We start from the raw sequence: 27,014 nt of genomic DNA, 5'->3' as shown, positions 1-27,014 counted from the left end.
AGGGGAGGTTTAGGGCCCCTCTCTTGTGCACACACAGCCTTCTGAGGGTCTCTCTTTCAAAGCATGTGGTCCTGTGGTTATTGGCTCTCTGTGAGGCTGATGTGACCCACTCCTGTTCCTAGAAAGCAGTCTGCAAAAGGGGGCTGACATTTGTCCTCAGGTGAGGGAAAAGTACCTGGGTAATAACTGTATAGGTTGCTCAGGAGGGTGGTGTTGGCCCACACGAAGAACTCTCTGAAGCTTAACACAGCTGAAAAGCCTTGGGTGAAGCTGTGCTCAAGGTGTCTGTTGAAGTGGTAGGTGCTGGGGTCCCTCTGCCCATAGGCGACCAGCAGCAGCATCCACAGGAAGCCCAGGTATGCTGAAAGTGGAGGTGTAACCCCCGGTCAGGCAGGGTTCCCAAATCCCACCAAGCCCAAGGCAGGAAACAGAATGGCATACAACTCAGAATAGTTGAGGTCTTGTAGACCAGCTTCTTGCCCCCTAGTGACAGTGGAACCAATCCTTAGACAGTGGAAAGGAGTTAAATCCGCAGATATGAGCTTGCCACCTGGGTTCAAATTCTGGCTCCGCCACTTCCTGTCTATGTGCTTTACTAGTGACTTAACCCCTCTGCTTAACCCCTAGTTAACCCCTAGTTACTAGATTTACTAGTGACTTAACTAGTACTTAGCCCCTCTGCTTTACTCTCCTCATCTGTGAAGTGGGGATAATAATTCTGTTACATAAGGTTATAATAAATTAATATTTATTAAGCACTTAAAAATAGGGCTTGCCCAGAGTTCACGCTATATGAACATTTCTTAAAAAGAATCTTCTGAAAATGGGGCTCTGCCATGTTATAATGCTGAGGATAGAGCAATGAAAATGACGGTTGTGTTCTGAGCACTCGTGGAGCTCACCTGTGGACAGGTGAGTGTGATGTAAGGGCCCCTTACATACAAAGATTTAGTTTAGGAGGCCAGCCACCAGAATGTGGGGGGTGCAGAGTATTACCCAGAATCTTTGGGTTCAGGGCCTGGGAATATGCATCCCAGCAAGCCCTCCCTGGGGTGAATTGGGGCTCTGCCCACACCTCTAGGCTCTCTTCATTCTGTAACATGCTGCTACTCCTATGCAAGCTCACCTGTTCTCTGCATTTGTGTGGCTGTATGTGCTCAACCATTGGGAGGGCAGGGCAGGAGTGCTGCAGGGTCCATGTCCTCCCCGAGAGCAGCCTTCACCAGTGACCTGTGTGACAACCTGGAGGTATGTACTATAAACCCCCACAGAGGTCCCCAGCAGGACTGAGCTCCAGTTCTCACACGGAACCCACTCATCACCACACCTTCTTTCACCTCCCTTCTCTTCTATACTTTCCTTTTCTCTACCAGTGTTTCCCAGGATCACCTCCAAAGCAACTACTTGTACCCCAATCTGCTTATGGGAGAACCCAGACTAAGATACACAGTGGTGTTTGAAAGCAGGCTTGGGGAGTCTTTCCAAAGACATAGTCTTTGGGCTGAGAATTAAAGAATAAGGACTTAGTCAAAAGAAAAGATGGGGAGGAGAGGAGACACATTCCAGGCAGATTAGATTAGTCTGGGCAAAGGCCTGGGGTCCAGAGAGTGAAGGAGTCCCAGAAGCAGCAGGACATGGTGTGTCCAGAGCTCAGAGCACAAAGGGCTGCAAGAGGTGACCCAGGGTGGGCAGAGCCACAGTAGGGAGTTTGGATTTTATCCTAAGGGCCATGTGGGGCCACCAAGGGATTTTAAGTATAGGGGAGAAGCTGGGGCGAGACAGTGTGGGTCTGTCAAAGATTATACCGTTGTCTGTTGAAGTCTGTGCTGACAACCAGTGAGTGAGGAGACTGCTTGTGGGTGACCTTGGTTGCCTACCCAAGATTTCTCTGATGAAGGCAAATGCCTTCTGTTCCTTGAGATGGGTGGTTTTCATCTTCTCGACGTCAGCGGCCAAAGGCGGCTGGTAAATGTCCTTTCTGCTGCATCGTCGTGCTCGGAACAAGGCAGAGGGGTCTGTGAAAGCAAGGACATGAGGACTGTCTCCCAAAAGGCAGTGGAACCAGCCTCAACTTTTGCAACCAGAAGCCTCCTGTCTTCACCAGGACCAACAGGATCCGCCATTCCTACTCCTCAGGAGCCACTTCCCAATGCTGCCCTCCATGCCTCTGCCACCACCATCCCTATACTCAAAATTCTGACCCTACTCCAACTGGAGGATTCGCCTCATACTGAAAGTACAACACCCTCCCCTCCCTGTGCTCCTGAACCCTAAGACAGAGCCCAGTGTTCCCAAAGCTGTAATGGATGGAAGAAGGAGGGTCACTAATATTTCAAAGTCCTGTCATGTCTAAGTATCTTATTTTTTAAGCCACTTTATTGAACTATAGTTTTCATAAATTCTCCCACTGGACATCTACAATACGATGATTTTAGTACATTTATAGAGTTGTGCAACCATCACCATAACCCAGTTTTAGAACATTTTCATCAACCCAGGAAGTTCCCTCACGTCCCCGTCAAGTCAGTCCCCACTCCCAGTCTGTCCTACCCTTAGCCTCATTAATCTGCTCTCTGTCTCTATAGATTTTTTTTTTTCTGGATATTACATATAAATGGAATCCTACAGTGCATCGTTTCTTGTGTCTGGCTTCTTTCACTTAGCATAACGGTTTGGAGTCCATCCATGTTGTGTAATTTGTATTTAGTTCCTTTTTTGGTATGGGTACACTTCTGTCCTGTCATGCATTCATATCTAAATCATTACTAGTGTTGGCTATTAGGAATAACATTGCTACGAACATTCACATACAGGTGATTTCTCTCGGGTAGATTCCTAGGAGTAGCAGTTGGCTCTTTTATTTTTTTTTAAATTTTTTTATTTTTTTAAAGATTTTATTTATTTGTCAGAGAGAGGGAAAGAGAGCGAGCACAGGCAGACAGAATGGCAGGCAGAGGCAGAGGGAGAAGCAAGCTCCCTGCCGAGCAAGGAGCCCGATGTGGGACTCGATCCCAGGACGCTGGGATCATGACCTGAGCCGAAGGCAGCTGCTTAACCAACTGAGCCATCCAGGCATCCGGCAGTTGGCTCTTTTAGATGAACCTGCTCTGAACATGTATATACAAGTTTTTGCATGCAAATAAGTCTTCATGTCTCTGGGATAAATGCCCAAGAATGCAATTGCTGCAGCATATGGTGAGTCCATTTTTACTTTTGAAAGAAACTGCCAAACTTTTCCAGAATGACGGCATCCATTCCCACCAGCAGTGCGTGAACGCTCCAGTTTCTCTGCATCCTTTTCAGCATTTTTTACTTTACGCTTTACTTAGAGCCATTCTGATAGGGGCATATTACCCCAAATGTCTTTTGAATCCATGCCTTCCGTTCCACCTCCAGTGCCAGGACATGTCACCTCTTATCTGGACCATTCCAGTAGTCTTTTCCCCACTGGTACTTTTGACCCAGTACTTTTGGTTTCCTAAGAGCAGCCATAGTGATCTTTCTCAAATCACAAGATAGATCACGCCTCTCTCCTCTGCAGCACTCCGGAATCCCAGCACCCACCCAGGTGCTACAAGGCTCTGCTCCCCACCCACCTTTCGGTCGTCACCTTGAACCATTCTCCCCCTAGTTCCCCTTGCTTAGTCCACACTGTCTGTAATCACTGTAAAATGACAAGCTCTGTTGCACCTCAGGGCCTTTGCAAGGGCCCAGTGTGCATTCCCTCCCTTCGCCAGGCTCCAGTAGCCAACATAGGTACTACTTGAGCAGAGAGGCCTGCGTTCTCCTGTGTGCTCCCTGAGTTCTCACATTTTGCGCTTGTGTTGTTTACTTGTTTAATGTGTGTCTCCCTGTGGGCTGTGCTTTCCAAGGGCAACCTGCTCTATCCTGTGCTGCGTTGCCAGGGATGAGAGCAGGGATTGGCTTTAAATGGTCAAGAGGGAACCTTTGAGGATGACAAATTAGGAGGATGGTTGCACAACTAGAAATTTACTAAAATCAATGAGTTACACACTCACAATGAGTGGGTTTTATGTAAATCATGGTCCTAAGCCATCGAACTGCCTGGCACACAGCGAGTACTCCCTGAGTGGCTGCCAAAAGAATGACTGAATGAATATTTAATTGTTCTCGAAGCTGGCGTCTCTTGGGACAAAAATTACTCTTTTGTCTTGGGAAGATTTTAATGGACCTCTTGGATCCTCAAAGCCAAAACAAAACAAGCTCAAACCCTATCCTAGAGTGGAAGAATACCAGCCCATGAGGAGGAAACCACACTATGTAATAATATCAGTACAATAATATGGCTATGCCTTTTGTTTATTCCTGTTGTATTTTCCCCGAATGTCAGAATCTCTGCCTACACTGCTGGAGTGTTGACTCTTTCTGTTCACTTGTTTTGTGATTACCTTATTATAGGCATTCTCGGGAGTTTAGGCTGTGAAATGAGAGACCAGGCTGCGGGACATGGGGCTGCTCAGTGGCCTCATCCAGCAGGGGTCAGTATGGCTTTGTTCTAATAAAACTTCATTTATGGAAACTTTATTTATGGAAAGTGGGCTAGATTTGGCCTCATGGCTGTAGTTTACAGACCCTTGTCCTGGAACTCTGTAGCTCACCTGTAAGCATCTTCGGTTTTGGTTTTCATTCTAAAGACCAAGGCCCTGAGCCTAGGAGGAGAAAGCTGCTTGCTTGTGATTACACAGAGAATGACGCCCGTGCAAAGTGCAGCCCCCAAGGGGCCTCTTCTGGCCAAGGGGTTGTGCTTTGGTGCCAGAGACAAAAGCAGGAACAGGGAGAGAAGGAACAGGGTTGCTTTAGAGAGTTTTGGAGGGTTTGGGGGTGCTTCCTCAGTCAGGGGTGAAGAAATGATGGGGCAAAAAGTCAGCAACTGGGCTTTGTAGGGCCATCTCATCTTCAATGGGTTTTAGGCCCCTGCCTCCACCTATGCACTATTACCTGGGCCAGACAGACGTCCTGGGAGGGAGGCCACCGGCTCTTCCTCATCCTCTGCTTTCTTCAAGACCAGTGCAAAGAAGGCAGCAAAGCCCAGCACCTGAAAAACACCCACTGTGAACCCCAGGCCTGGGTTAGACACTGCCAGCTCCTTATCAGAGAGGGGTCAGGATCAAGGCCACATCTGTGTCCTGGGCACAGAACCGTGCTCTGAGGAAGTAAGGTAGGAACCAGGCCATTCTGTGCCAAGAGGGGATGTGGCTGTGTAGGGAAAGGGCCAGAGCACCTGGCCACCAAACAGAGACAGTGAATCCTGAGCTCCCCTTGCTTCTCATACCAGAGCTTTCCCATTGCACTTTCGCACCTGCACTCCCCTGCTGATAGAGCTCCCTCTTCTTTCTTTTTTCTTTTCTTTCTTTCTTTCTTTCTTTTTTTTTTTTTTTAAAGGATCTGTACTCTAGGAACTACATAACACTTATGAAAGAAATTGAAGAAGACACAAAAAGATGGAAGACCATTCCATGCTCTTGGATCAGAAGAATAAACATTGTTAAAATGTCTGTACTGCCTAGAGCAATCTATACTTTTAATGCCATTCCGATCAAAATTCCACAGGTATTTTTCAAAGAGCTGGAGCAAATAATCCTAAAATTTGTATGGAATCAGAAGAGACCCCGAATTGCTAAGGAAATGTTGAAAAACAAAAATAAAACTGGCGGCATCACGTTACCAGATTTCAAGCTTTACTACAAAGCTGTGATCACCAAGACAGCATGGTACTGTCATAAAAACAGACACATAGACCAGTAGAACAGAGTAGAGAGGCCCCAGATATGGACCCTCAACTCTATGGTCAAATAATCTTCGACAAAACGGGAAAAAATATACAGTGGAAAAAAGATTGTCTCCTCTTATTTCTTATACTATCTCTAGTGCTGAATTACATCTCCCTCCCTCCCTCTCTCCCTCCCTCCTCCCCTCCCCCTTTCTTCATTCCATCCATGCCTTCACCTCTGCACCAATGGAGCATGAGCTTAGTAGTAGTCTGGGCTTTGGTTGGGAACAGAATGGTTCACGTCTCCATTCTTACTATTCTCAGACTAGATTGGAGGAGATGTTGGGAGTTGTTTAAATCAGCAGATAAAGGATATTTAGGAAAGAACTGGGGACTATCAGGTAAAATGGGGGTTAGGGATTTGGAGAGTCTCATAGGTGTAAAGATTCAATGTCAATGCCCCTTCCTTTCTGCAGCCCCTGCCCCCTCACCCCAACACACACACAGTATATTCCTACCACCTGACTCCTTCTAGGGGGAGCCCTGGCTCCAAGCTCCAGGCTGGGGCTCAGTATTTCTCCAACTCTAACAGTAACTTTACATTTCAGAAATAGGAGTGTGTCTTCCAAATGACACACAGGTTTAATGATTTGGTGTTTTTTGTTGTTGTTGTTTTTGTTTTTCTGAAGGTAAAGTTCCTCTAAATTGCTGGCCTATCTCACAATTAAAAGGATCTTTAGGATTGAGGAAATATGGTATTATTTGAGGAATTATGGAATATATATATATTATAATTATATATAATTATATATTTTAGAATATAATATAGAATTGAGGAAATATGGTATTAATTGGGGAAATATGGTATATACATGTAACCTAGGGCAAGATATTTGTGACCTTCCCTTCCTAACCTCTTGTCATATATAGAACAGAGGCAGGGACCCTCCTGAGGGTGATTCTGATGCTGACTGCCACATCTTGATAAGCCACTCGGCCTGGCCACGATAATCCCTTAATAGCGTGAAATACCCAGTGAGAGGTCAAGTTTCCCCCGAATATCTCATGAGTGTTTTTATACAGTGGTTTGTTCAAATTTCAGCTTTCTAAAAAGTTTTAAAACAAACAAAGGTGTCTTTCTGTTTTAAATTACTCATTGTGGGGCGTCTGGGTGGTTCATTGGGTTAAAGCCTCTGCCTTCGGCTCAGGTCATGATCCCATTGTCTTGGGATCGAGCATCTTGATAAGCACATCTTGATAAGCCACTCGGCCCAGAACCCCTGTCCCAGAACTTGGATTATCGTAGTGATTAAGCTCATTACAATTCCCTACCTGCTACCAGCACCACCTCTCCAGCAAGGTGCTGTGTATGTTTGTAAGGAATAGACAAAGAACAGCTGAGCCTAAGGACAGGGAAGCTGGCAGGAGGGAAAGTGTGGGCGGAGGGGTCCAGGGCAGCCTGACCTTCAGGGGCTGGGTGACAAACACACTCTCTACGAAGGAGACGGCCATGGAGATGAGCCACTTCAGGGAGCTGGCCCTCCCATAGTGCAGACCATAGAGCATGGTAAAGAAGGCTGCCACGCCGCTGGTGGCTGCCACCAGGAGCCAGCCCACCACGACGAACCACCAGGGCAGGCCGCGAGGACGCTTGCTCACCATCGGGAAGCTGAAATGCAGGATGGGTATGATCAGAGTAGCACCTCCCAGGCTCAAGTTCAAATCCCACTTTACCCTCCCCAGCTGTGTGACTGTGGCCAAGCTCCTTGACCTCTCAGATTCTGTACCTCGTACCCACTCAAAGGGCTATTCTGTATTCTCTGGCTTCTCATACCCACCTCTGTATCTGGTACCCACCTCAAAGGGCAGTTTTAATAACTTGGTGTTTGGGTTTTTTTCTGAGGGGAAATTTCCTGTAAATTGCTGGCCTATCTCACTCCCCCCGCCATGTTCACATATTTATTCTATTTTTTTAATTTTTAAATTTTTAAATAAACATATAATGTATTATTAGCCCCAGGGGTACAGGTCTGTGAATCGCCAGGTTTACACACTTCACAGCACTCACCACAGCACGTACCCTCCCCAGTGTCCATCACCCCACCCCCCTCTCCCTATCCTCCTCTCCCTGGCCCCCCTCAGTTTGTTTTGCGACATTAAGAGTCTCTTATGGTTTGTCAGAAATGATCCCTGAAAGTATAGTCTTTGGCTTATCTCTCTTTAAAAGGATCTTTAGAATTGAGGAAATATATTATTCATATTATACATGTGATCTGGGTGAACATCCTTCCAAGGTGGCCAGGGGTATAGTCTCTCTGCAGGCACCCCACTGGGGGGCAGCGCCCACTCAGCACCCAGGGGAGAGGATTACCTGGTGTATGCTGGGGGTGGGGTGCCCAGCTGTCCCCCCAGACAGCCCTTCAGCATCTGCAACTGGCTGAGGGCCTGGGCGTGGCTCTGGCTCTGGGGAAAGCCACAGGGCCCCACCAGCTGAAGCTCTTGCTCCATGTGCTCCAGCTGAAGGTAGAGACACTGCTTGTAGGCATTGTCCTTCTGAGGGTCACTTGGGCCCACCTCTGGCATCAGGCATCGCATTTGTTCTGGAGGACGGGACAGAGAACATTAGCTGGTGCTGAATGCCACAGCCGACTGCCTGCCATTGAACAACGTTAGTAACAGCTTTCAGTATTGAACACTTCCTATGCACCATGGCATGAGAGATCTAGTAAGATGGGCAAAGTTACCAGGTTTCCATGGCCAGTTAGGATTCATACGTTCCTCTTTCACCTTTTATCAAGGGCATTCTCAAAATTTCTGTACACATCGACAGAAGAGAACAGAATAAGTATCACCTGCTGCTGCAAGCACCAACCTTTTGCCAATATTGTTTTGTCTCTGCCCCCTCCCCTGACTTTCTTCTTTTTCTGGAATACCTTAAAGCAAATCCTAGATATGGTATTAGCTTATCAGCAAATATTATTTTAAGGATTTTTATTATTGTCAGAGAGAGTGCACGCACAAACAGGGAGAATGGCAGGCAGAGGAGAAGCCAGCTCCCTGCTGAGCAAGGAGCCCAATATGGGACCCGATCCCAGGGATCATGACTTGAGCTGAAGGCAGACGCTTGACCTTCTGAGCCACTCAGGCAGCCCAGCAAATAAATTATTATTTTAATATACACAAGATTTGCCTGGTGCCAAAGATAGTGTTAGTCTTAATCTTTTGCTTTCAACTTCTTTTTATTATGAAAAATGTTAAACTTAGAAAAGTAGAGTAATGAGACGAACCTGCACACACACTCACTACTCATGACCAGTTGTGTTTCCCCGGCACCCAGCCACCCATGATTGTGGCATCCACAATCATGTGGATGATTTTGAAGCAAATTCCAAGGCCCGGGTCATGTCACTGATATTTTAATTTTAATATGCTTCTAGAGAATGTAGGGACTCTTTTTAAAATTAAAACCATAATGATGTTATCAACATTTAAAATGAGTAACGATAATCCCTTAATAGCGTGAAATACCCAGTGAGAGGTCAAGTTTCCCCCGAATATCTCATGAGTGTTTTTATACAGTGGTTTGTTCAAATTTCAGCTTTCTAAAAAGTTTTAAAACAAACAAAGGTGTCTTTCTGTTTTAAATTACTCATTGTGGGGCATCTGGGTGGTTCATTGGGTTAAAGCCTCTGCCTTCGGCTCAGGTCATGATCCCAGGGTCTTGGGATAGAGCCCCACATCAGGCTCTTTGCTCAGCGGGGAGCCTGCTTCCTCCTCTCTCTGCCTGCCTCTCTGCCTACTTGTGATCTCTTTCTGTCAAATAAATAAATAAAATCTTAAAAAAACAAAATTACTCATTGCAAGAAAAAAACCCTGAACATATCCACTATTCCTGATTCCTTCTAGGGGAAGCTTGGGCTTGCCTCCCAGAGCAGTCAGTGTCCAGGCTGATTGGACCGGTGTTTGCAAGAGGAATGTGAAACCAGATATGGGAGGTGGCAGGAGAGAGCACACTCACCCCACGGCTCCTCTGCAGTCACTAGTGAGACGTGAATGAGTGGGAAGGTAACCAGCACTGTGGAGAAGCGTGCAACTGGGCTCGGGTTAGAGGACAGTGAAGGTCTGGGACAACATCAACTCTGCCTCCCTCTGACTCAGGCCTCCTCCCTTACCCTCCTTACTGAAGCCACAGCTGCAGGTTCTGACATCAACAGCTTTCATGCTGCAAGCCCTCTGGCAATGTTTCTGGAAGATACCATCACTCCCAATCAATTGTAACACCGCTTACTGAATAACCTGCTTTGTACCAGGCTGGGTTTAAGTTTTCCTGTGTCTTATGACCTCATTCAGTCCTCAGAATGAGCCAAGAGGCAAAGTGGATCAATACTCCCATTTTACAGGGCAGGAAGCTGAGTCATAGGCTGAGCAACTTGTCCAAAGTTGCACAGCTACTGTTGCAGCAGGGAGAGCCCTAGGGCCTGGCTGACTCAAGAGTCCCTGTTTTAAGGCCTCTGCTATGAACACCAAAGTCCCCAGACTCAAGGCCAGGAGTCCAGTCCAGGCATTAGCAGAGCTCCTGCAAGACAGCCTTCATGGGCAGCCCAAGTCCAACTGTCTGGGACAAATCCTCCAGGGTGGCTGGATCATGGAGGTCAAGATGGGGCTGACCACGGGGTCAGCATGACCCTGGCCAATAAGGATGTGGGATTTTGTTTTGAGGGCACTGACTCTCAACATTAAGTGTGCTCGAAAGTCACCTGAGTGACTTGTTAAAACTGCAGATCCCGACCTCGGTCCCAGAAATGTAATTCACTACATCATTGTGGCCAACAGTTTATGAATTCAAATTCCCCATTCTGTAGAACTCATCCATGTCTGTGTTCTAAAGAAGATTTAGACAGTGATCAGCCTGGTGTATCAAAAATGGCAGCATTCTTAACCCACACCAACCATTATGATAGCCACTGGCCCCATTAATTGATTGAAATTAAGAAGAGAACAGCAGGGGCACCTGGGTGACTCAGTTGGTTGAGCAACTGCCTTTGGTTCAGGTCATGATCCTGGAGTCCCAGGATTGAGTCCCACATCGGGCTGCCAGCTCTGCGGGGTGTCTGCTTCTCTCTCTGACGTTCTCCCCTCTCATGCTCTCTCTCTCTCACTCTCTCTCTCTCTCAAATAAATTTCATAAAAATCTTTAAGAAAAAAAAAAAAAAGATGAGCACTGCAGTTTTCCAGTCACACCAGCCACATTTCAAGTGTTCAGGAGCTACATGGGGCCTGTGGCTTTCATACTGCAGTGCAGAGATGCAGAACATTTCCAGCACTGTGGGCAGTTCTGTTGGACAGCCTGGTCTGAACACTGGTGGCATTGATGTGGGTGGAAGATGGACAGGAAAGAAATAATGGTACTAAATTCTAGCTGAATGCTCTTTGAAAAAGCACCAAGTTTGAGACCTGCGATCTCTCTGCCAAACAGAACAAGTGTTAAAAGGGTGTTAAAGACACACTTTTACCAAACTGAGATTTGCTCCTGGAAAGTCTGGAACAGAATGGAGGAGGGACTTTTTCACTCTACAACTCAGTGTTCTTTAATGTTTTTACTGTCCTGTCCATCATCTTGTGTCCTGCCCCTCACATTTGGAAATGGATCTGGTTTGACGTTGCATCCCCCAATGCTTTACAGAAAAGGAAACTGAGGCACAGAGAACTGAAGTAACCTGTCCAAAGTCACACAGCCCATTAATGGCAGAGCCAGTACCCAGAGTTACCAGGATGGCCAATGCTGTTCTTACCATATAGGAAAGACCAGCCTGCCTTTTTGCTTTGTGCTTTCCATAATGATCTCCTATGCTGACATCACCCTATGCATGTTTGCTGCATGCTTTCTGTGTGTTGTACAGGGCCAGGCACTAGGGAAACGATGGAGACAGAACAGTCAGATGGCTTTGACCTCACAGAGCTCACAGTCCAGCAAAGTTGGCTGCAGACTTTAAACAGCTCTTCCCACGAGTCATGATTTGGCAGGGTGGCATAAAAGCAATGCAAGAGATGCTTAGGAGATGCTAAGAACATTCCAGATGGAAGGACAAGATGTGGGATGGTCTTTAGTGGGAAGGCAGCTTGGTGTTGTGAAGAGAGCGGGTTGCCTGTGTGCAGAGAGAGGGAAGTGATGGCAGGTGGTTGCAGTGGAGATCGATGAGGGAGGAGACGAGACCCTGTAGGACATGTTCACTCCCTAGTGATACAGAGCCGGCCCTGAGTCCTGTATCCACCTGGTCCAGATGTGCCCCCTTTCTCAGCTCAGAAACATAATGACTTACCTTTTGCTCGTAGAGACCCAAGAGGGAGCATTAAAGGGTCATCTCTCTGTCTGGCTTCCTCCCAGAGCTCCGGCCCTGCCATGTTCTGCAGACAGACGACTTCCTGCACCAAGGCCAGAAGGTGATTGATGTCCATCAGCGCTGCTGAGTCCCAGCCGGAGGCAGGTGATGGCACCTTCAGAGCTTTCAACAGCGAGCTGACGAGTCTCCACATATCCTGCCAGTCAGCCCAGGTAGGGTAAGGGGAACATGAGCAAAGGTGAGGGAGGCAGTATCGTGGTTAAGAGCGTTCACTCTGGGGCTTGGCAGTCTGGGTTTGAATCCCAGCTTTGCCCACAGACATGATGTTGGATCACCCTGAGCCATTTCTCTCTAGGATTCGAACTGACGCATTCCAGGTTGTATTTCTCAAAGTGCGTCATGTAGTAGGTGCTTAGGAAATGTTTACTGAGTGCATGAATGCAGAGGGAGTCCCTTCTCTGGGTTTCCAGCTGTGATCTATGATAAAGGTATAATACTGTGTACACACTATGTACCCAAAAAGTGTGTGTATATATGTAGGTGTGTGTATGTGTGTGTTCACGTGTGTGTATGTATGTCTATGGTAGGTGTGTTTGCATATGTATCTGTGTACATGTACAGGTGTGCAAAGGCATATATATGTGTTTGTGTATGCCTTTGTATATGTATGTGCACATGCATGTATACCTGTCTATAAGTGGGTGCATATATACACATGCACCTGCACAGTGTGTATACATGTGTGCACACATGTGCCCAACTGAACATGCGTGCATGTGCGCGCGCACACATGTGTGTGTCATTGATGAATCTTGGAGGCTGAGGCTGTCATCCATCATGGGGTTGCCAGATCTCAAGCCCCAGTCCTCCCCCAACCATTTCTCATTTCTGCCCAGACCAGAGTGCCCCCACACCGTCAAGGTTGAAGACATGCCTTGGTCACCACTTCAAGTGTCAGAAGGCCATTCTCCATGGGCTGTTGTGAGGAGGCCAGGCTAGGGGAGCCCCTATCCCATTTCTCAGTGTTCTGCTCCTTAGTGACCCGAGGACAGGTGTTTCGAAAGATCTGAACGATTAAGAGATTGATGGGGAACATGAGGAGAGAGCTCTCCAGTCCAATCATCACTTCCTGCCAAGTGAATTCAATTTTACCTAGGACAGAGGAAGAAAGGGGTTCATGGAAACGTTTTCTCCACCACTTCCAGAAGGTGGGTGTGCAGTAAAGACTGACCTTGCCCAAATGAGCCTGGCCCTTGAGTGGCTCCTGGGAGGTGACCTTTAAGCTCTTGGGATGTTCTGTCTAATAGATACACCTTGTTTACCCGAGGTCTTGGGCCACACGGTATAGTCTATGTTAACAGTGATTTATGGTGTGGGCCTTCACCACACAGTGTCACCTCAGTCTCTGGAGGGGCTACTGGCTAAGGTCAGGCATGCGGGGGTCAGCCATGTCTATGTTATCAAGCCCCAGTAAAAACTCTGGACACCAGGGCTTAGGGAGAGTCCCTTGTTGGCAATACTCCATGTGTGTTGTCACACATCATTGTTGGGACGACTGACCATTGCCACTGCTTCCCTGGGAGAACACAACTGGAATTTCTGCCCTGGTCTCCCCTGGACCCTGCCCCATGTGCCTCATTCTTTTCCTGATTTTAATTGTATCCTTTTTTCTGTAATGAGCATAATGGTGTTTCTGACTTCTGTGAGTAGTTCTAGAGACTTCTTGAACCTGAAGGTGGTCTTGGGACCTCTGGAATTGTGTGACACCCACTGACCACTAGCTCTGTCATGACATCGGGACTTACCCAAGTCCATCTTTTGTTCAGCTGGGTCCTTGGGAACACCCCAGAACATGATGCTGGTCAGCATGGTGCAGAGGAGCAGGGAGAAGCAGCAGGACACCCTCTGGACACGGGTGAAGTTGCTCCGAGCTGCGCAGCTGAAGATGGAATACCAGATGTGTCCATCCTGGAAGCCCGTGGACGTCTTCATGAAAAACAGGTGCCTGTGAAAAGGCAGTGAAAGGGGGCAGAGATGGGAGAAGACTGGTCTCTTTGGAACAATCTTGGGATAAGAGGGAGGTGTTTGCTTCTAGATTTATCCTCTGTTTTCTCTCATGTGGAAAACATACAGCATCTTAACATCACTTAGTTAGTGATGGGGGTTCTGAACAGAGGAGGTTGGAATCCTAGGCGGCCCTCCTACCTGCTGTGTGTCCTCGGGCAAGTTACTTTACTCTCTCTCTGCACGTCAGTTACTATCTGTCAAATGGGGGTTATAATAGAACCTGCCTCATGTGATTTCTGAAAGGATTAAGTGATGATTTTTGTACGGCATTTGGCAAAGTAGCCAACATCTATGTGAGTGTGTGTCAGTGTTAGCCATTATCACTTTTGTTGTAATTTTAATATAATCCTATAACTATAGTATTATTAGGGTTATTATAACTAGTGCATTAGATGATATTGGTTAAAAATCCCAGGCTTTAGCTTCAGACTCAGTTTAAGAGAATCAAAATTGCAAGACAGGGTTTCTGAAAATGGTACCATATTCTCCTTAGGCATCTCTGTTAGTCTAGGATTTTGGTCCCGAATTTAGTCTAACCACAGGACTTACAAGGGGCCCCCATTCACCTTGAGATTGTGTGGAACTGATACTCCCGATTGGTGCCCATTCTGGTGGCTGATGCCAGCACCCCTCAGACTTGCATGGTACTTTGACTGTCCCACAGTCTGTGCTGTGGGGGTGGCCTGGACTCAGTAAAGGTGCATAAGGAGAGAGGTCGGCTGTCAACAACAGTGATTTCCACGTGATTGTTCTACTCAATATTCTGCTGATAGTTCCACAAATATTTGGTAAGCCTGGTGTTGTGTGCCAGGTGTCCTGCTGGGCACCGAGATTCATGAGGGAATGACAAGGCCCTGCCTTTAGATAGCTCTTTGTCTGGTTTTCAAGTATCACAAGTCTGATGCATTGGGAGGATCATATCTGCTCATGTAATAAAGCACTTACCCTGAGCCGCTCACTGTGCTGAGTATACTCCCCACATCACCTCACAGGACCGGCACAGGTCTCCTTGGGGGAGGCACATTGAACAGCTCATTTTTCAGATGTGGAAGCTGAGACCTGGAGAGGTGAACTGACTTTTGCAAGGGCATGTAGCAAGTCAGAAGCATGCATGTGAAACTGGGAGCCATGTGCCCACATCAGTGTTCTGTCTGCCCTTGGGTCCAAGTGTCTCTGACTTGGACTTTTTCCCTTTGCAGGCTGAGCTGTTCCCAGTGACAGCTGGGAGGGAAAGACACCTTTCAGTAAATGCACTGGAAACAGACTTTGTTTTGAACGTAACTCAGAAGCCATTTAAAGTAGAGGTCACAAACTCAAATGCTAAAGGGGCCTGGATAGATGTAAATAAGTCAAATTAAATGAAGGGGGGTGGGAGTGAGGTACTAGGGGTGGGTAAGGACTGTAGTAAAATAGAGAGCACATGGCCCTTCAAAGAAAAATGTTGGTACTCTGCTCCAGCAAATTGGTACCAAGCAGGAACCCTGGCCCACCACCTTCACACTTGCCAGATTCTTGTGGAGTCTCTTGAAATTTTTTTAATATTGGTTGGGAACAGACTAAATGTCCATTGAGAGAAGAATGGTTGAATTAGTTGTGGGACATCCAGTCTGTGGATATTTTGTAGTCAGTAAGGACACATTTGACCCAAGCATACTGTCCTGGAAGGATGTTCATGGTCTGTCATCAAAGAAATAAGATGACATATTTAGAGTAATACCATTTTAAAAGATATAAAATAAGCAGCATTCTGTGGTATTATGTGTGTGCACATGAGCATGTGTGTATACATTTGTATCTGCTTTGATGTGTTTGACCAGAGGTAAGAGGAAGGAAGGAAAGCCAAGGGACACACATGCTGAAACACCTATGTAGAGTAAAATTGATTGAAGAAGGAGCCTCAGATGGGCAGACATGAAATCACCATTCAAACCACTCTGTTCACTCATATGAAACATATTATTCTATTATTCTATGTCCTGTGTAAGGAAATATGAATAAGTGTTCAACCATTTCACCACCTCCAAGATAATTCTGTGTCAGAGGGTCTGTATCCCTCCAGAGCCCCAACAAGAGAAACTGGTCATTAATGTCACACACTTGAAGCTACCGAGGCACGAGAGCTGAAACGTGACTTTATTCTGCTTCAGCTGGATTGTGATGCATCTTCCCTAGAGACGAAAAAACAAGATAAATAGCATTTGCTTACCAAAAAAAAAGTACCTGAATTGTTTCCTGTCCTGCTCTGTGGCCACTGGAAATACTTTGTCAAGAACACAGTCTCCAACATCAATGGACAGCCACGAGTTGCAGAGGAAATGCCACTTCTGGTCCCTAGCCAAGTCATGCACCAGCACCCGGCTCACATACCTGGGGAAGGAACCCACACTTCTGAGGACAGTGTTGAGGGCGGGGGTGAGGCTTCTTTGGATACAGTGAGGGTTAACACCATTGCAAACCTGAGTTTAAGAACAAGAACTCCTGAAAAGACAGATTTTATATTTTTCTTCCTTGTTCTTGGTGCCTTGACCAAAATGCCCCAATCAGGGGGCAAAGTGGCCTCACGTGGAAGCTCAGCTAGTGTGGAGAGCCAGCTCTTGGAGGCTGCCACGTTTTCACAGATGTATGCTGCAAGAGGGTGCCTTCTGAAACTATTAGTCTGGCTGCAGGCCTGCAAGTCCAGGACCAGAGAGAGTCCAGAGGCCTGGGAGAAAAGCCAAGCTGTCTACATTGTGGGCATTCAGGGAGGCACGAACACAGGTACACAAATGCTGGTCTTCCTGCAGGCGCACACCCAGGGCGTGAGCCATCTAGTTTAGACTCGGGACTTCATGGGTGTCATCTAACCTGATTTAGGTCTTTGAGACCTGGGGAAGAAATGGAATGATCTCGCCTCTGCTGGGATGTCAGATGCAGGAGCCACCATTTCCCCAGTTGCCTTATGGCTGATAAGAATAGCGATTAAAAAAAAAAAAAAGAACAGCGGTATCAAGGGCCCCTCTTTACTGAGTATTTACTGTGTAATAGAGACTATGCTTGAAAGCTCCAGATATGCATTTTCTCATTTCCAGGAAGACACCTTTGTTGAATCTCACACCCTCCTGGGGAGGCCAACATCCAACGACTGATGGGTGCAGTGCCTGGGTATGATCAAGACCTGGGCATCCCAACCCAACTCGGGATGCTCCAGAGCTCCCCATGGAGGTCAGCCAAGCTGTTGTGCTGCATCAAAGCTCTTCTCCCTCTGCTCATCCTGCTTCCTTCTCTCCCTTCCCAGGAGCTGGTCCTAGGTACCCTGCACCCTGAACTCTATCTCAGGATCTGCTTCCCAGGAACCAACATATAGCACTTAAGGTAGTAATGTTTAATCCCTTAGGTAAGTTGAAGATATCAATAGAAGTGCTCTGTTTTTCTAAAGTTGCAAGCCACTGATGGGTGGTCAGGCTGGAAACGACTCATTTAGGTCACTAGTTTTGGCCTCACAAGCCAAATAATCCTCAGGTGGATTCTCATCTCCGGGTTTGCTGGCTCTGTGACCTTGGGGAAGTCACTTATCTTGCCTAAGTTTAAATTTTCCCACCTGTAAAACAAGAATGAGAATACTTGCCCTTGAGGAGCCAATGAGAAAAGGGCACAGAAACGGGAAGGCTTAGCTTAATGCTCAGAGTGGCAGTTGTTCTCACCTCTTCTCCTAAATAACCAGCCCAATGTCTCATTTAGTCTCTTCTTGGGCAAGTTTACCTTCAAAATGGGCATCTATCCCCATTTTACAGATGGGGAACTGGGGCCTAAATGAAGGTCAGTGCTGCAAATGTGCCAAGAGTGGAGCTAGTACTGGACCCCAGGCTTGCAACCTCTAGTCCTTGTCCTAGCTACTGATCCAGGCGGTGAGGCTCATGGGTGGTTGGGTCTCTCTAACCCCTTGTGTCTCTTTCTGTGAAATGGGGATCCATTCTGTGTGTTTGAGGAGGGTTGTGAGGATTAGCCTGGCAGCAAATGCACAATGCCCAGCCTTGGTGTGGCACATAGTGGGTTCTCATGGTGTGCCCTTACCAGGATGGCTGGTCCCCTGAGTTGTCGTGCCACAGCCGCAGGCTCCTCAGTTCCCCCAGGGGGAACATGGTGGAGAGTAAGAAGACATCCACTCCTCCTCGCTCAAAAACTGGGATGTCAGGGTCTGACAGGTGGTGGGGTTCACTCTCTCCATCCAGGCCATATAGGGTGACAGTCACCTGAAATTCAGAGACGAGGAATGGCCAATTCCACATGATAACCAAGCCCCGGTGGCCGTGTTTCATTGGAAGGATCCAAACCCCAGTGAAAACCAACCTTGCAAGGCCCCTTCATTCTCTCCTCCCTTCCCATCTTGGACCTGCCTGAGCTATTTTTCAGGTATATGAAGATTTAGGATAACACTGCCTGCATTTTTGTCTTCAGCATGAATTATAAAACACTTCTCGGCAACCTTTTTAAACTTTCATGTTTGTTTATAAGGGCTCTAGTGTAAGAACTGGTTCCCCCTGCCCCAACAATTCTATTCCCAGGGTCTCCCAACATGCCTGGGTGCCTGGCACTGAGACATGAATGCATGAGAGCCCATTATTTCATAAATACATATTTCTAGGCCCCACTCCAGACCTACCAACTAAAAGTGCTGGGAACAGGGCCCAGGAATCTGCTTTTCTGCAGTTATCCAGGTGATGCTGATGAACATGCCTGATTTCCTGAGCCAAAGAGTTGCAGTTCTGTCACCTGTGCTTGGCCCACATCCCTCAGCCTCACTGCTGCAGTGATCCCTGCACCCATGTCCAGCTGCCAGCAGCTGCATTGCTTTCCTGGAGGTTCTTGGGCTCAGAGTGGAGACTGGAAGTGCCAGAGAATTAATGGTGCTGTGAGCTGTCCTTCATCAACAACTCATGGGATTGGTGGGTAAATAAGCCAGTTCCCTTAGCCATTAATGGAGATGACTTTGAGGCCCATGCTGTTTACTATTTTCCATAGTCCCATTGTGGGATTAGCTGCAGCTGCCCAGATAGGTAATGGGTTGGCATCCTTCACTAGTTCTGTCCCTTCCTTGTCATCTTCTCAGTCCTCTACTGGGGTGTCTAGGATCCAACACCACCCCCTGCCAAATCAACTACTCACACTCAAATCCTTGTTTTCACTCTGTTTCCACCACAGGGTTTCTCCATAATAGACATTCTGGACCCAATAATCCCTTGCTCTGGGGGCTTTCTTGTGCGCCATAGGATGTTTTGCAGCATCCCTAGCCTCTGGCAGATACCCATACTAAGACAATATTAGATTAAAAAGTGACTGCAACTCTTCAGAAAAAGAATTGGCTTATGGGTTGCAAGTTTTCACTCCTTTCCTGGACTATTGAATGTTTAAAGGAAATGAGAAGAATGTTTCATTAGATGGATGAAATTAATTCCTATTGTTATTCCACAAGTAGTTACTGAGCATTTACTCTATGTTAGACAGCTGGTTGAGGGCCCTAAACACAGCAATAAATCAAAATAAAACAATTTTTAAAATGAAAGTAAAACAAATACATAAATAAAAATAGGATTTAAAAAGTAAAAAGACAAATGCTCCACTCTAATGAATCTTACTGTTATTAAAAAAAAAAAAATAGAGCTTTCTCCAGGTTAGTATACACAGTGCCAGTGGTTCTCCAGCTGTGTTCCACGAGGCCCTCAGTTTTAGTAAAGGAAACTTGAAAACTGTTGCAGAGGACAGTATATTCTGATGAGTGATGTGGCACAGGCCAGACTTAACTAACAATGGTGAGACGTTACAGAGATAACCTGCTATATGTTCCACAGCTAAATGCTCAAGAACCTCAGAGAATTTATAAGCGAGTGAAATAGTTTCTTCACTACTTCTAGTCATCCTGCTGAAGGATAGATGGCTCAGCCTGACCTCTTAGCTAGATGCCTGCTAATCAGTTTGCCTAGAAAAATGTAACTCAAGACTCATTGCTTTCAAACGGTACGCATATTTTCTTTCTTTCCTTTCTCCCTTCTCTCTTAAAAATTCTGTTTCCTCTTTATTCATTGATAGCAGTTTACTGACTGTTCTTCATATGTGAGCAGATTTGCATATAGGTTACCAACTAACTGAGTTATTCTTTGGTAGGGATAAGGGAGATGACCGGTGGCACGGTGCTAGACCCCAACTATTCCTTAACCTGTTCTCCTTTATCTTTTTAAATATTGGGACTTGGAGGGGATGTTTTGTTTGGCAAAAGATTCTTTCCTTTAACAAAACAAAAACAAAAAAATGAAAAAAACAATTTACAACACTAAATCCACTGTGCTAAGGCAACTCAACAGTGGACCAGCAAGTGCTTTGTAGGTGGGACATACTGATCAACTTGCATGGTCACGTACCTTGGAGGAAGTAGCTGCCCCTCTCCGGTGTCCAGTGTAGACTGTCACCAGGTAGTGGTACTGGGCAAGGGGATCATTGTCCTCCAGCACTGTGACCTTCACCTGGACAGAAGGATGGCATTAGGAGGGCCCTGTTCAGGGGGTTCATTCACTGCACGACAGTTAAGAGGGGACTGGTCTTCGTGACAAAGGGATAGAGCAAAATTATGTACGTTATTTATTCATTCCATTAGGTGAGAACAAGTAAAATAAAAAGCTTTTTGAAAAAGTACAAAATGCATCTAATATTAAATAAAGCTCAAAATAGTCAAACTGGAAATGAACTTGGCATTAAGTTGAGACTCTGTTCAATATTTGATCTGGTGAATGACACAAATTCTGTTTATGGAGAATTTCTAACATTGGTGACCAGACTGGGACTCCAAGGGAATCTAAAGGGAATGAACATAAGGATGATTTAGCAGCAAAGCAAAACAAAGCCAGACTCTGTAGATTGATGAGCCGCCCAGATCTCCTGCCAATGGAGGGGTTGTTCCGCCAGATTCAGGCATGCAAGAGCCACCTCCTGCTCTCCTGGAGAGGCTGACACACAATGGCAAATTGATGTGGTGTCTGGGTGGTATCAAGACGTGGGCATCTTAACCCAACTCAGGGCGTCTCTGGAGTTCCCAGTTCAGATTCTCTCTCTGCTCATCTTGTGTCCTTCCCTCCCTTTCCAGGGGCTGATCCTAAGCACTTTGTGCAACACTGAATGCTCAACTCCATGGCAGAGTCTGCGTTTTGGGAACCAGCCTACAGGTGAGGCATTTAAAGTATGAATGTTTAATCCCTTGAGTGGATCGAAGACAGCAGTATAAATGTTGCAGCTACTACTAAGGTTCGTGCCACCTTAACTTCCTAGGAGGTGTTGCTGTGTTGGGGGAGGGTAGGAAATGGAGAATGTTTCAGAGCTTTGGGGAGTGCATCCTTGCATTTGTTGATGAGCACAAGGTACACTCTTACTCAAGACACACAACATTTTATTGAAGGCTTACTAAATGTCAGACATGGTGCCTATATTGGAAAAATAATCAGAATTTTGTTGTTGGCAATTTGCTGTTTGAACTCACTTCTATTCTGAGACCTGTCTTATCATCAAGTAGGTCTGGGTTTGAATTCTGGCTTCAAGGAGGTGGCTTTGGACCAGTTACTTGCCCTCTCTGGTCTTTGGTCTCTTTTAATCTGTAGGAAGATTTTTGGTCTCTTCTACTCTGCAGTAAATGGGAGTGGGGGGTCTCAGAAGGCCTGGGCTGTCCAAACTCACCACATTTCAAAGAAAGCCCTGGCTCTTGGGCAGCTCCAAAAAGATAATCTCTATGTCTTTAGAATATCCTGCATGATAAGTCTCTGCTGACAATGTGAGGGCTTTGGGTCATCCTGAAACAGTCTGACCTCTGGATGGTGGTGGTGATGGTCAGTGGTTTGCTTAACCAAACTGAGTCATATGAGCAGTCCAAATGTATATGACTGACCCCCACTTAAACCCTGGGCACCAGGGCGCAGCTGAGCTTCCCCTGTTGGCAGCTCGTCTGTCCTGTCACACGCCATTGCTAGGAGAATGAAGTATGTCCACACAATCCCACTGGGAGAGTACAGCTGGAAGCTCTTGCTGGATCTCCCCTGGACCCTTCCCTTTGCTGAGTATAACCTGCATTGTTCACTGTAATAAACCATAATCATGAGTTTAACAGCTTTTCTGAATTCTGTAAGTCCTTCCAGCAAATCATTGAACTTGAGGAGGGTCTTGGGGACTCTCAACACAGTACCTTCTTCTTAGAGCTGTGGGGGAGCATTAAATGGGATAATCCCTGGCATATAGTAAAACCTCAATGAAGGATCAGTAACAGAATCGTCCAGACAGTTTGATAAGAAACGCCATTTTACATTTGAGGCTGGCAAACTGGCTTGCGTGGGACAACACGGGTTTGCTGCTAGCCCTTTGGCTCCCCACCTGGGCTCCATCCCTGGAGATTCTGAAGGGAACACCTTGCTTCTTCCTCCCCTCCCCTTCCTAAGGTCATGCAGCCTCACCTTGGCCTGATCCTGAGCATCCTTCCTCCTTGCCCAGATCACCACCAGCACGTAGGCCACACAGAGGCAGCTCACGGTGGTCACAACCACAGGGTTGTCCTCGAAGGTGGCAAAGAGCTCGGCAGTCTGGCAGACGTCAATGGCGTTGGGCATCACCAGGAACGTGCTTCCAAAGAAGGTGAGGTGGTTGCAGAGGCAGTGTGTCTGAGAGTGGGTGGTCCGTGGCCCTACCTGCAACCCCAAAGAGGCCCTGGTGGGGATGCCAGCATATCTTTGGCATGCTCCAGCCCAGGGGAGGAGGACGCTGCTGTGAGGGGGCACTGGGAAGACCAGCTGTAGGATTCCCTTGAGCTTTTTTATTTAACTAAAAATTTTAAAATGCTGAAATGTTATCTAGAGCAATTTATACCCATCATTCTCAGTGGGCCAGTCTTCTCTACCCTTTTAAAGAACTAATATGGGTGAAGTTGAAGTTCCCTTTGCCCACTCTCCATGAGCAGCCATTATCACAACTTTGATACGTATCACGCCAGTATATTCTCTGCCTGATGCTTATTCACTGGACAGATATACATGTCAAGTGCTAATTCTAGGTCAGGCAACATGCTGGATGCTGAGAGGAAATCTGGGGTAATCAGATCAACTCAGTTCCCCAGGGACTTTCCTTCTTCTAAACATGAAAGTCCTGTGTCCTAAGACGCCCCCAGTGTCAGCCACACTAGGATGATTGGTCATCTCACAATAAAAAAAAAAAAAAAAAAAAAAACCCACAAAAAACTGAGGCTGGGGGAATCATGTAAAGAAATGGGAAAGACAGATGTTTAAATCCTAAGCCGGTGTCTCAGCACTAAGAAAGCATTCTCTAGGGACGCCTGGGTGGCTCAGTTGGTTAAGCAGCTGCCTTCGGCTCGGGTCATGGTCCCAGCGTCCTGGGATCGAGTCCCACATCGGGCTCCTTGCTCTGCAGGGAGCCTGCTTCTCCCTCTGATTCTGCCTTCCACTCTGTCTGCGTATGCTCGCTCTCGCTCGCTCTCTCTCTGACAAATAAATAAATAAAATCTTAAAAAAAAAAAAAAAAAAAAGAAAGCATTCTCTAAATTTCACCCCTTAGGTCTACACACCAGGGGCCCCTATCCTAGGCTCATTCTTTGAGCAGTATCACTCTAGCTGTCCTCAGGCTGCACCCGTCCGCACAAGATGGAGAGTCAGGGGGCCCTGGGGATTTGCCCATCCCAGCACATACCACCCAGCTGTGTCTAGGGCGAAGTCCTAGGTGACCCCAAGAATGAAACCCTCTTTAAATTTTGCACTACAGATGCCCAACTGTTTATTGATAGATTTTATTTCCTTATTTGCTTCATTGTTTTTCCATTTCCCATTCCTGGTCAGCATTTTGCATGCAGCTATGGGGCTTATGGGAACACCTGGCACACCTGGAGGGGGCCAGCTGGTCAGAGAAGAAACCCAAGTCAGTGCTGTGAACTCAGGGACCAGGCATTTTATGCCCACATGTTTGCCTATGGGCTTTCCCAACCCTTCCAGCATGAGAGTCTCTCGAACACTGGGAATTAATCTGCTCATTCTCTTGTGACAGTAATGGTACCTTTAGTATCTTTGAGAAAATATATAAGCAGTAATTCTGCCTTTACCCTCTGAGAAGGTCCTATAGACGATAGATTTGGAGCTTTCTTCGGCCGTTTAGAGAATTTGGTGCTGCTTTTCCACCCAAACTTGATGATCCCATTTACTTATTTATGGTTCCTCAGTGATCTTTATATATCTATATCTATATCTGTATCCATATCCGTATCTTTGTCTGTATAATGAGCATCAAATACATATTGTTGGATTCATATAACTTTTGGTCTTTGACATGCTCCCATATTCATGTATGCTAGTATTAGTAGGTGTATATTTCAATAACATAATAAGGACCTGAAAACCCCCTATCTATTCAAAAGCTAGAAACGTTCCAATAACTTACATCTGGCTAAATGGTCCTCCTTCAGTCTGTCCTCCCCCTCCTAGCCACCACCCAAATCCCACATTCATTATTTCCCTGATTTCCATTTTATATGTAGTTTTGTCTTCTCTATGTTCAGATTGTTCAACATAGCAATCACTTTATGCTGAGCACTTAACTGTGGGCCAGGCACCACACTAACTACTTTCTCTGCCTGTCTCGTCTAGTCCCTGCCCCAACTGTAAGTGGTAGCCACCCTTTATCCCCATTTTCAGATGGGAATGCTGAGAGAGGTCCAGTGACTTACTCAAGGTCATCTGGCTGATATTGATGAAATGCGATTAGACCCAGTCTGTCTGATGGCAGAGCCCATGCCCCAGCTGGTGAACCATCCCCCTTTCTGAACATCAGGTCTCCGAGGACAGCCTTGTAGGACATCCCAGGCCAGCAGCGTGGGCGTCAGACAGCTGCTGGGAGTGAAGGCTCTGGAAGGTTGCAGCACATCCAGTGTCTTGTTAATGAGGTACAAAGGCCTCTATTGCAAGTGTGGGGAACATGCTGTCTCTTGGACATGTTAATGCACCCATGTCTTTTTTTTTTAACAATATTTTTTTAATTTTTATTTTTTTTAAATTTTTAATTTATTTGACACAGAGAGATCAGAAGTAGGCAGAGAGGCAGGCAGAGAGAGAGAGAGAGAGAGAGAGAGAGAGAGAGGAGGAAGCAGGCTCTCTGCCGAGCAGAGAGCCGGATGTGGGACTTAATCCCAGGACCCTGAGATCATAACCTGAGCCGAAGGCAGAGGCTTAACCCACTGAGCCACCCAGCGCCCAATGCACTAATAGGCACTTGGGGAGCTCTGAGTGGTGGACAGAAGCCAGGGCAGGAGTTGACAAAGAAGCTGAAGCTGTGGCAGAATCAAACCCCAAAGGAGCTTGGTTCGAGTCCCCTTTTGTAGCTCTCCTGGGGCCTGGCTTCTTTTTTTTTTTTTTTTTTCAATTTTTTAAAGCACTTTTTTTTTTTTTTTAAAGATTTTATTTATTTATTTGACAGAAATCACAAGTAGACAGAGAGGCAGGCAGAGAGAGAGAGGGAAGCAGGCTCCCTGCTGAGCAGAGAGCCCGATGCAGGACTCGATCCCAGGACCCTGAGATCATGACCTGAGCCAAAGGCAGCAGCTTAACCCACTGAGCCACCCAGGTGCCCCTGGGGCCTGGTTTCTTACACGACTTGTGATCACTGTCATTTGATCCTGTATGCCATTTGCTTCTTGGCTATGCTCCCTGCCAGACTGAAAGCTCACTGATTTTTCTAACCATTGTATTGCTACTGCCTCGCACATGTGAATATTTTTTGAATAAATGGAAGAAGGTATTTATGATCTAGTAGATGGAGACAGATGTGTGATAAATTTCAGCTAGATGCAGAGCTTACTGTTCTTGGGGACAGTGTGAAGTGCTGTGGAAGTCCAGCAGAGGGAGACCCCCGATGTCTGGAGACTCTGAGTAGGTGGCATCAGAGTGGGAGATCAAAGGGTGAATAGGAGTTTTCTGGGCAGGGTAGGTTGTCCCCGGGGGAGAGAACAGCATTTGAGGAAGGGGGAAGAGGAACAATAATGCCCCAGAGATGGTCTCTGATGGCCTCTAAACCAATGTCTGGACATGTCATGGGTAGAGCTGAGCTGAGCTGACCTGAGATAGTAATCTGATCGCAGTTAATAGAGCCATATGCTATCCTGGGACTTGGTGAGACAGTGCCTAGAGCTCTGGAGACAGACAGACTTGGGTTTGAGTCCCAACTCTCCCACCTGCTGGGCAAGGGATTTGGGGTAAATGTGTTGACTTTCCTGAGCCTTTGTTTTACTACCTATAGAATGTAGAACCTATACCATCTTAGAGATTATTGTGGAGATCTCATGAGGTAATGCAAGTAAAGCATGGAACACAGCACCTGGCATAGAATAAAGGGCTCAGCTCTGAGTTCGGTTCCCTGGAGAGGACACCCTGGCTCCCCAGAAGCCCAGAGTCAGCAGGGATTCCCAGTTATTTTTCCATTTGTTTAATGGTCATTTGTTCCCAATGGCAGCACACTGTTCCTGAGTTGTAGGGTTCCCAGTTCACTGAAGGAACAGACATGGTCTCAGTGGCCTCCTGAGTAGATATGAAATGAATAGTGCTGTGTTTAGTGCTATGGAGGAGTGGATGTTTGTACCAGGAGAGCTTATAGTGGGAAATCTGACTTAGCCAGGGTAACACTTTCCTCAAGGAAGTGACACTTGTGGCAGGATCTGAAGTTGGAGTTAACTAGATAGGGGAGGAGGGGCATTCTGGGCACAGGGAATAGCGTAGACAAAGACATTGCTGGAGGGGTGCAAAATGGCCACCAGAGCCAGTGAAAGGGGACCCTATATGAGCTGGACATACCCAAAAAAGCTGCTCTATCTTCTCCTT

The 27,014-nt window shown here is 46.6% G+C and overlaps 1 protein-coding gene and 1 long non-coding RNA gene across 5 annotated transcripts in view; one reads left to right on the top strand and one right to left on the bottom strand.

The window, feature by feature from the left end:
* Positions 1–27,014, bottom strand: part of LOC131817481 (polycystin-1-like protein 2) — a 163,109-nt gene that overhangs the window by 14,540 nt on the left and 121,555 nt on the right. The window contains exons 25-36 of the mRNA XM_059150871.1: positions 22,602–22,832; positions 20,532–20,633; positions 18,190–18,368; positions 16,360–16,506; positions 13,878–14,077; positions 13,007–13,224; positions 12,052–12,268; positions 8,103–8,331; positions 7,196–7,400; positions 4,960–5,056; positions 1,878–2,015; positions 176–361 (exon numbers count right to left, since the gene is read on the bottom strand). Coding sequence (XP_059006854.1) covers positions 176–361; positions 1,878–2,015; positions 4,960–5,056; positions 7,196–7,400; positions 8,103–8,331; positions 12,052–12,268; positions 13,007–13,224; positions 13,878–14,077; positions 16,360–16,506; positions 18,190–18,368; positions 20,532–20,633; positions 22,602–22,832 — 2,149 coding nt within the window. The remainder of the gene's footprint in view (positions 1–175; positions 362–1,877; positions 2,016–4,959; positions 5,057–7,195; positions 7,401–8,102; positions 8,332–12,051; positions 12,269–13,006; positions 13,225–13,877; positions 14,078–16,359; positions 16,507–18,189; positions 18,369–20,531; positions 20,634–22,601; positions 22,833–27,014) is intronic.
* Positions 1–27,014, top strand: part of LOC131817488 (uncharacterized) — a 94,092-nt gene that overhangs the window by 32,460 nt on the left and 34,618 nt on the right. The window contains exons 3-8 of one of the 4 annotated variants that reach the window (XR_009348528.1): positions 12,117–12,284; positions 13,899–14,073; positions 17,414–18,528; positions 18,826–19,061; positions 21,251–21,329; positions 22,587–22,779. This is a non-coding gene — a long non-coding RNA (uncharacterized LOC131817488). Of the gene's footprint in view, positions 1–12,116; positions 12,285–13,898; positions 14,074–17,413; positions 19,062–21,250; positions 21,330–22,586; positions 22,780–27,014 lie in introns of all 4 variants that reach the window. The other 3 variants (XR_009348529.1, XR_009348530.1, XR_009348527.1) reach the window with 3 other exon arrangements.

This window comes from Mustela lutreola, chromosome 16 (assembly GCF_030435805.1).
Source record: "Mustela lutreola isolate mMusLut2 chromosome 16, mMusLut2.pri, whole genome shotgun sequence".
Classification (NCBI taxonomy): Eukaryota; Metazoa; Chordata; class Mammalia; order Carnivora; family Mustelidae; genus Mustela; species Mustela lutreola.
This window is presented reverse-complemented; position numbering and strand designations above follow the sequence as displayed.